The sequence below is a fragment of the Maniola jurtina genome, chromosome 11 (assembly GCF_905333055.1).
Source record: "Maniola jurtina chromosome 11, ilManJurt1.1, whole genome shotgun sequence".
NCBI classification, from domain to species: domain Eukaryota; kingdom Metazoa; phylum Arthropoda; class Insecta; order Lepidoptera; family Nymphalidae; genus Maniola; species Maniola jurtina.
The window spans coordinates 6,695,200-6,705,856 of record NC_060039.1 but is presented as its reverse complement, the minus strand read 5'-3'; the positions used below and the strand labels follow the sequence as shown (position 1 = coordinate 6,705,856).

Sequence of the window (10,657 nt, the reverse complement as noted above, 5' to 3'; positions counted from 1 at the left end):
ATATCGATATACTTAGATCCCAAAACAGTAGGTATTCTTTTTATCTGTCTGCTTATGTGCATCACTGAAACTTATGAACGAATTTGAATGCAAGTTGGGATTACTTTGGTCAATGGATAGCTTTTATCACGAAAATTAATAAGGTTCTATCGGATAAAGAATGAAATTTTTTGTCGATGTTGGCGCATAGCTCCGTCAAATCTGATTTCGACATACCTACTTTGTTTTACAAAAGTTATACTGTGAAGTTTTTGGAGGTGAGGTGAGACGAGGAAAAGAGGAGACCAGACCATTCCTGAAGTGAAGATATGAATATGTAGTTTCGGAGATGAAGGACGGAGCAGTCTCCGCAAATCAATCGCGATCATTGTGAAAAGTAGAGTTAACTATTCACATACATATTTATAATACATAGGTACATATTCATTTTGTTCCATATTTCGGTTTGACAGGTTTGATTTCAGGGTACCTGCCTAAACTTCTCAATGGGATTCAATACCTGAATTATATGTATTATCATTTACTTTCACAAGGAAGGTTTACATTATTATGAATTGTAATTTAACACATATGGAATAGGTAAGCCGACCCATGCAAAGCCGAGGCGGGTCAACTAGTAATACACAGAATGTAAGAGGAACACTATCAAAAACGAAGACAGGTGATAGTACTAATAATTTCTGATAAAATACCTACCACAAAAAGACGCGAATAAAAAAATTAAAATTCTAAGAGTTCGCAATATATTGCAAAATAAAACATCTGATGACACCAGAGGTCAACGAACGAGGCGTAGATAAGTGCTGCGGCAGCCTAAGGGCCGACTTTTCGTCGTCAAATTATTTTTAAATTCTAACTTAGGAATAAATTTTCCGTGTTGACAGTTTTGGTATAGGAAGTCTGTCAAGTTTATTCCTCAGTTGAGTTAGGTCTTCATAGATTGAAGAATCTGCACTCGATAATATCTAATAAATCGATTAATATCATTACAAGTAAATAAAACATATAAATGTATGGAGTGTGGCACATCTACTTGTGCAACAATTTATCTGTGAACTGAATGATGTCACTAGCGTCTTTTTGTTGATTTATATACAAGAAATCCATATAAATAGGTAATTTTTATACTCATGGAAAATTGTATACTTTTAAATGGTTTTTAAGAAATCACAGACCACAGTCTGTTATTAAGTTCATCAAGAAACCTTTAAATATTCCCAAACATTACAAAACCATTAATTGTTTTAATGAATAATCAACTAAAGTTGAGAAGCTGGTTCCTAAGTATATCTGAAAATAAATATGATTTTAGTTAAATCGTTATCGAGACATTGAGATTGCAAGGACTAGCTAGGCTATGTTTAATTTATGCCATACCTACTGTCATAAATTATAACAAAATTAACAAACAGGAAATTCCTCATTTCTAGCGCAAGTAGAATGAATACAATACGATATTATTATCTATGTCAAGGGTTATCGAAAAGTTATTAATAATATTGAGTACACACTAGTTTACATAAAGCAAGATTAGGATATAAATATGCACAATATTATGCCTAATAGAGAAAGAAAAATGGTAATAAATCTAGCACTTTCGTGATACAGAGGTGCTAAGTCTGACACAAACCATACTTGAAACAAACCTTTGCTATACTTAATAAATTCTTTTAAAAAAATAGTTTTCTAAATCAGTTCCTATATTTTCATGTCCACATTTTCAAGTGATATACTTAATTCCATTTCGTTCTCCCGTCACAGCCTTCATGAACACAAAATGCAAACACGTTATTTTATACATCATGTTCTGTATAAAAATAATGCACTATCTGTAAATACATATATTTAAAGTGTACATAAAATGTAAAATTTGATAGATGTATCGTTTCTTGACAAATTATATTACACAAATAACAAATTTTGTAGTTTTAAATACCAGGAGTGTATGTAGATCGTGAAAGGTGTGGACGGAAGACAGTATGAATAAGAATATCTGTTGCAACAATTAATTACACATATGCATTTCTTTTACTTACACTTCACTTAGGTAGTTTAAAATCTTACAACAGGTGTATTATTTTGGAATGCCAATCATTTCAGAAAAAGAGAAAATTAAAAAATGCAATACTGAGAAATGGAATGTCATTTGTAATAATATAACATTATTATTATTATAGTCCCTAAAGGAATGTAGTTTTATATTACTGTTTACAAATTACGTCCGGCGCCGTGCACGGATAACTTTTCGCGATAGTTCATGATAAATCTAGCTACTTTTGTAAATTGACGAAAGATTGTGAACGGTCAGTAAAATCGACTATAAATAACGCATAATTTTTCATTAGTTTATAATCTAACCCTGTCAGCGAAATTGAATTAGCGAGTACGCGCCGATTGGTTACTTAAATGCCTGAATACCTGAATCATTTTCAAAAATTAAGGGTGTGCGGATATGTTAAAATTCCGCAAACCTTTATTTTAGTTACTCGCTAATTACGAATTTATGTCATGATTGGGTTAGATTAGATTTGAAACCTACTACTGAGATAATAACTCTCTGATTTTCCAGGATAAATTATGTGTCTCTGGAATTAGTGCTATCTCTGTACTTTTCCTCAAAAGTGGTCAAGCGGATAGGCTGTAAAAAGGTAACAGACATACGCATTCGACACACTTTCGCATTTATTACATTAGTATGGATAAAGCACGGATTTAAAATATACTTACATAAAATATTTTAATTGTCTTTTCATAATCTTGTGTCAGTTCACAATCTCGCTGGATCTATTATAAACTAACGATATTTACAATTATCCGGTAATTTACAGTCATGTGCACATAATTAGGAACAACTACCTACTACATTTGCCATGAAAAAGGTAGTCGTACAGACTATACCTATAAGATTGTATGAATATCAGACAATTATACATAATTATAAAAAAAAAAAAAACTTAAAACTGACTACAATCCAATCTGTTATCCTTAAGCAAACATTCATACCTTAAGTAATAAAAAAAAAGTAGCAGAACTAAAAAGTGGGCATCATTCACACAATTCTCTGCACAAATAATGATACCCTATATATGTGCTTATTTCTTTTTTAGTTGATTAAAGTGTTTAAAAAACAGGATTGATACAGTCAAAAAAGTAGGTACCTGTTAAAATTCATTATTATAATATTATATTTGAAATCCTTACCATAGCAAGTAGTTAGTGATAATGGTAATGAACAAAGCAAATTGCAATCTTTACAATTTCTTGGATTTAGTAAAATAATGTCAAAACAAACAACCTTCACATAACTACATAAGTACAAAAGGAATACATGATTATTGATTACTTATAATTTCAATGTTAGTAACATACATAATGATTAAATACGAATAAATTAAAACCCAAGGGTATGGTATCAATAAAAATTAAATACAGTAGGTAAGTAGATAAAAGTATTGTTTACATTAGGGGCAAACAAAAAATGTTTAAAATGGAGCAGAAACGTTTTCTTATTTTATTTAGATTTTATAGTCAGATAGCACATTTTTTGTATTGTGTAAAGTGTAATATTCAAATCGATTAGTGAAGAGGAATCAAGAATATGGAATAATACACTATTGAATTCTCTGTTTCGATTTCAAAACTTGATTAAAAGACAGGAAGGAGTCAGATTTAGAATATTTAAAACTTACATAATAATTATTATTATTAACTATTATAGTATATTATATTATGTTCTCTTCATAAACCACTAAGTGTATAGCTTGGTTAAATAGGGAATTATCATGCACACAATCACATCCATTATAATATTATTATCTTAGCAACATTAAGAATTTGTAAACAATAATTGTATGGTGGATCAAAATTACTATCAACAGATGTATGTACACTGTACAGTAATAGTGAAGGAATATTGGATTGAACCTTTAATTTTTTTACCAAGTTTTGCCCCTCGCCACAGCTCAGGTACCTCTTGAATAATTTGAAGCATGTATATAGTTCGGAAAACATCAAGTGAAGTCCTGCTGGTGGGGGAAGGAGGGCTACAAACATGGCCACTGAACAAATAAAAAAATTAAAGGCCACATCCCTAATGTTATAAGATCTATAATGATGTTTTAAACAATATTATTATGTTTCATTATATAAAATCAAAAATGTTTTGTCATGACAATATGTGTCTATACAGAAAATAAAATTACTTGTGATTTTTTTACTTATAATACAATTATTGACTACAAAACGGAAGGAGCAGCTATTAACAAATCTAGCAATATTATATCTAGCAAAATCTTTTGGATGCTAAAAATATTATTATAGATGAATTCTAATCTACTCCAATACACTTTGTGGACATCATTCTTCAAACAGTAACAATTATCAATAATCACATTAATGTGATTATATATGTCACAGCCAAAGTAATAAATCCTGATATTATATATATTATCTAGTCATTATTTATAATGTCTACCCAATTTAGATAAACTGATAATTGACACAGAATTAATCACATTAACTAGCAATTTTATATAATTTCTTCGAAGACTTGGATGATGTAATAAAACAAGTAGGTACTTACAGGTAAATATTATAAAATTATATTTCAATTTGCCTTATGCATACCTAACTATATGTGTAGCAATATTATACTGTTTTGAGACTTATTTCGTGGTTTAATGACATAATTATGTATTATAACGGGTACATAGGTTAGGTTAGGTTAGGTTAGGTTAGGTTAGGTTAGGTTAGGTTAGGTTAGGTTAGGTTAGGTTAGGTTAGGTTAGGTTAGGTTAGGTTAGGTTAGGTTAGGTTAGGTTAGGTTAGGTTAGGTTAGGTTAGGTTAGGTTAGGTTAGGTTCAAAGTTAGACCGTATTTATTACTTTGGCTAACTTTGAACCGCTATTATGAATAATATCCGGATAAAGTGATTAATTTATTACATTGTCTAGTCAATTTTGATATTATACATAATGACCAGTCATTATGTATAATAGCTATTTAATCACTATGACTGTAACATATACATTCTTTGTCATCATCATCAGCCCATTATAAAGCCGTTAAATAATTTCCTCGTTATAATTAATTTATAACAATTTGCAACAAACCTTAGCATTAAGTGATTATCACCATACCTATAAGTAATTATTAGCACAGAATGTTTAGAAGAGAATGTTTATTCTAGCTTCACACTGTTTTTATTAAAACAGCAAATTAATATTTGTCAAAGGAATATATTTATGATATAAATATATTGTAATTAGGTATATATTTTATATAATGTCATGTTATAAGGTTAAATAGAGATTATCATGGACATGGACTTGAAGTAATATGAGATTCCAAGAATAGTGAGTAATATAGCATGCAGCAGGCGTAGAAAAGAAAGTGTCTAATTAGGTTACACAACTTGCCTATAGCTATCATGTTCTACAGTATGCAATGCAACTGCATAGTCACAATAAACAGTGTTTAGAAACTGTATATACTATACTGTGACTAGCGCAATCTATCATTAAAACAATTCGTTGATTGTTATCAATTCTTACTTAAGGTGAATTATACTCACCAATTAAAAATCATCAAGCATTGACCATTAAAGCAATGACACAAATTTAGCATTGACACAAATCTCAGACGCTGCTGCTTGCTGGCATTTGCCCCATCAATAAATATCAATTACTGTAACGCATCTACCAAATTATTAATTTCATACCAACAGACATGTTAGTAAGCATGTATACAGGGGCTTAAGGAACCAGTCTTTTTTGTTAAAGAAATGACAATTGACATTCAATTGTCAAATATACACACCCTAAAATGTTGGTACAGCAATCCAACCTTTTACAAGTCAAATCCTGAATACATACACACTGAACGTTACAATTGGTATAATAATCTTCAATTATTTTGTAGAATTGCTTTTTAATTTGGTATATCATTTCAGGCATACAAATTACAAGTTATATTAAACCAGTCCAAAAATTAGGTTAAGTAAATAAAATAAAAATGTTGTCGACTGACTAAATGCCAATTGGAATTTTCAGTGTCAATTTGTTTTTCAAACTAGTTTGTATTGCTGAGAAAACCAATGTGTAAGAGAGAGAGAAAGTATAATCATTAAGTACCTTCATCACACGGTCAGCTTTGTTCTGGAGGTCAACTATTGTTGTGGTTTGGGCTGCTGGGCATTGTTTGCATTGCGACTCGAGCTGCTGCTGCTGAGAATCATCTTCTGCATTTGTCGGATGACAGTGGTGGCATGGTAGGCTTGCTTCCAGCGAGACTTGGCAAAGTTTTTCTTGAGTTGTTCAGATACAGTGCCATGAATGTTCTTACTGCTGGCTGCATTGCCAGAGATCCAAGGGTGAGCTAAGGCTTGTCTGTAAACACAATATCACAACATGTATAAAAAAATTCAGGAAGAGCAAAGTGCTTTACATATAATAAGTTAATGGTTTTGTATTAATTTTGTGTTTGTTCAGCCTTATCTCAGAAACTACTATACATATTTTCATATGAATATAGATATAAAAAGGTTATAGGTAGGTTATTTATAAACATTTTGCAAAAGTAAAGTCCCAGTTTGATAAAAATTCTGAATAAAGTTGTGAAACAGTGGCCGGTAACTAGTATCAAATAAATGAATGGAACTTTACATCTAGACTGAAAATAAATGCTATGGTAAATGGGATCAAGCTTTTGTTATATTAAAATTTAAAATATTTATTCATACTTACTTGCATGTGTACCGCTTCTCAACATCAACACACATAAGATGTCGAATAAAATCCTTTGCAGATTCACTTATATCATCCCAGTAAGGAGAATCAAATTCAAAGTCACCTTTAAGAATCTGGGCAAAGAGATTTGCATCATTTTCATCATAAAATGGAGGATATCCACATAGCAAAATATATGAGATAACACCTATGCTCCACACATCCACTGCCTTGCCATAAGGCTTCTGAGCTAGCACTTCTGGAGCAACATAGCCAGGGGTACCACAGGCTGTCGCCATTATGCCAGAGTCTTCAATTTTAGACAACCCAAAGTCGCTTATCATAATTTTGCTGTCCTCATCCGCACTGTAGTAGAGAAGATTTTCAGGTTTCAAATCTCTATGCACCACTCCCTGTGAGTGCATATAGTCCACAGCTTCCAACACTTGTCTGATAAGATTAGCCGCGTCCTTTTCGGTGTACGATCCCTTCTCGACGATGCGATCGAATAACTCGCCACCAGTCACTAATTCCATCACAAGATATACTTTGTTCTTGTCCTCGTACGTCTCTAGCAGCTGGACGATATTTGGATGTGAAAACATCTTTCTTTCACTCGCTTCCCCTTTTGCATTTTCGCTAAATCTTTTCAAAACTCTAATTTCGTTTTCCAAGGAGTCCTCTTTGCCTTTGAGAGCTTTTTTATCGATAATTTTGCAGGCGAACAACTGTCCATTTTCTTTGCTCTCGATTAGACGTACTTCTGAGAAGGCTCCTGTTCCCAGCAGATCTTTAACGACATACTTATCTTCGATGGATGGCTGTCTTTCGGTGTCCTTACTTTCTTTTTTAGATTTTCTCCCAAAATCTTTTTTGCCAAAAAGGGGCATCTTGTAGGCCTGCACTTATCTAGCCTAGCCACCTATGACCTAGCTAGAGTAGATTTCAGATTCAATTCCAAACTGCTCTGTGAAAAATATCTACGGCTACATAGGTAGCAAGTAAAATAAGCTTTATTTCTTGAAGATTACGGATTTGCACGAAATTCACACAGAATTTGCGATGCGACATATATATTTCACACTTTGACAGTTTATTTCACATAGTGACCATGTACTATGTACATAAAATAAAAACGTAGACAAGAGAGTTGAGTTATTTTTTATCTGTGATACTTAAAACTGCTTTGGGATCTTGCCATGTTCTTGCTTTCGATGATGCGGATGCCGGGTGCCAAATATCGATGGCCAAGCATGCCATCCTTGGCATGCTCGTTGCTTGGGTGGTTTGACTAGTTATGTTATTAGTCTGTGGTCTTAGCTAGGCTTGCCAACTTTAATCAACGTAACATTTCCGGGTTCTAAAATTCAAACCACATTCAAACCTTGGATGCATAATTCAAACAAACTTCATGGCATTGAACACTCGTCAATGCATAGATAATAATAATTATAATATTTTGATCACATTGCATTGCTGATTTAGGTAAATAATTAATACTCTTATGTGTGTTAATTGTATTTAAATAATAAAACTGATTAAATAATAGGTATGCTTCGAAAATTATATAACTATTTTCCTTATAACTTTTTTATATTTTAAAATAATAAAGTTTAGCTATTTGATAACAGATGGCGTCATAAAAAAATTCAATAATACTTATCTATATGTCGGCGGTACCGACTTTTAGCTGTCAATACTTTGCTCACTGAGCATTACGTCATCTCCCCACTGTCGTCGTTGGACTATAAAATCAGACACGCTGTGCGTAGCGAGGCATTATTCGTCCGGTTGTTGCCGAGGACACTTCTCAGTAGGAATAGTCTGTCGTACTGTAGGTTTTAGAGTAGTGGTTACCTAAAGTGGTACTGTTGGTTAAACGAGTTGTTATTGTGGTGGTTAGGTTAGATGGTTGGTTTGGGACCGGTGTAAGGGGTGGAGGAGCCGGTCTAGGTAGGTTAGGTTAGGTTTACATAGTTACGCTGGTAGTGCAGTAAACGGAAGTATTGTTCTTAACACGTCTGAAGATCGCCTAGTGATCGAAGCAGACCCTAAGGATCTCCGCCCGCCTTCATCAATTCTTAAACGATCCTCGGCTCGATCCGACATCAGAAGTGGGATGAACCGTGGAGCCTCTTCAGCTCCACCTAACCGCATCGAAGAAAATAGCTGGCTTGTTGCAAGGTCGAGCCAAAACTCTTGGAGATACGTGAATCAATTACCAAAGCTTGGAATATCTGGAAACGAGTGGTTAATGGTGACAAAGACAAGGACATCTGATTCAAGTCCAGGAGGTGAAAGCTACAGGTAATCTGCACTTTTTCAAAATCTTAATATTGCCGCTTTGTGTGTGTGACGTAAGTTGAGGACAGGGGCCTCCTTACTTCTGTGTTTTGTGACGTTTGTGTGTGTGACGTAAGTTGAGGACAGGGGCCTCCTTACTTCTGTGTTTTGTGACGTTTGTGTGTGTGACGTAAGTTGAGGACAGGGGCCTCCTTACTTCTGTGTTTTGTAAGTTGAGGACAGGGGCCTCCTTACTTTTGTGTTTTGTGTCGTAAGTTGAGGACAGGGGCCTCCTTACTTTTGTGTTTTGTGACGTAAGTTGAGGACAGGGGCCTCCTTACTTTTGTATTTTGTGACGTAAGTTGAGGACAGGGGCCTCCTTACTTTCACTATTAGTCGTGTCCAACGAGGATGAGGGCTTCCGTGCGTAATCTGTTTCGTACAACGGTACTGTGTTCTTTTTTTTTTTCTTTGGCAGGTCGAGGGCGACCTGTGGTCAGAATGGCCATGTCGGCGCTGATTTACGAAGGCGAGCAAGAACGCGCACGAGCAATATCGGACAATCCATGAATCAGGGACGGTGGGGACGGACCGGTCACCAGCTAGCTCCCGAGGACGGTCGCGCGTCAGAATGGCCGTGACGCGACGATGTTAAAAGAGTTTTACTGTCATAGACACCGCACAGTTACAGTTAACCACATACCCTTAACAACAACCAAAAAAAAAAAAAAAAAAATTTTTTTGTTTTTAAGTTCAGTTAGATGCCAAGTCTTGTGATTAGTTCTTTTGTTTTCTGGTTCTCTTTTGTGATAATCGTCATGACGTTATAAACCAGTTTTGGAATCAAGTAATCCGTTTAGTAAAGAATCATTGATGACTCTTGTGCAGAGTTAAAATAAATTGGGACAATGAGTTTCCCCATGAAATCGAATAGCTTGCATTCGGAAACCGGGCACTTACTGGCGATTCCTTGATTGGGATACGCGGTGGTGTGGCGATTGCATACTTTTATGGATAGTGTTCAAGGCGCCGTAGCGCACGATACTATGGCTTTTAGTATTGTAATTCGCAAAGAGTGGAGAAGGTGAGCTATTGCGACATTTGAAGTAAAGAGAAGTCAATAATGTGATCTAGTTTAGATGTGAGTATCAATGCAATGATTCTTTAAGGAGATCTTTTCTCGTGAAGATGAAATTAACGACTCAGTTAGACGCCACCGAGTTTCTTGCTGGTTCTTCTCGCTAGGTTGTGGCATTCCGAACCAGTGGTAAATTAGTTTTGAATAATGTTTAGATCATGATTGATTAAGAGTTGCAATAGCAATTGCGCTCTAATCATATGAACTGTAGTTTAGAATCGTTTCAACTAAATTTCGCGTCGCGACATGTCAGTAGATAGGTTCTTGTAATTAGGTTTTGGTTCTTCTCGCAGTGTTAGCCTATTTTTTAGACAGATGATCAGTTGAAAGTGATTTCTTAACCTAGGTTGGTTGTGTCAACTTCCACGTCAAGTGTTGAGATGTGATGAATTAGTCAAGCCAAAGAGCCCTAGAAAAAGCCGTGATGGTCAGAATCATAACCAATAGCATTGTACGTTAATTATTGTAATGTTTCTGGTTTACAGAGGTTTACTGACTGAGGGGACGCTGA

At 34.4% G+C, this 10,657-nt stretch overlaps 1 protein-coding gene across 1 annotated transcript; it reads right to left on the bottom strand.

Annotated features, from left to right (window-relative positions):
• Positions 1 to 5,073: 5,073 nt before the first annotated feature.
• On the bottom strand, positions 5,074 to 7,838 carry LOC123869769 (calcium/calmodulin-dependent protein kinase type 1-like). The gene is made up of 2 exons (XM_045912786.1): positions 6,744 to 7,838; positions 5,074 to 6,386 (listed from the first exon to the last, which is right to left on the bottom strand). The coding sequence occupies exons 1-2, from the start codon at positions 7,613 to 7,615 to the stop codon at positions 6,167 to 6,169; spliced, it is 1,092 nt and encodes a 363-aa protein (XP_045768742.1). The 5' UTR covers positions 7,616 to 7,838; the 3' UTR covers positions 5,074 to 6,166.
• Between the last annotated feature and the right edge of the window lie 2,819 nt (positions 7,839 to 10,657).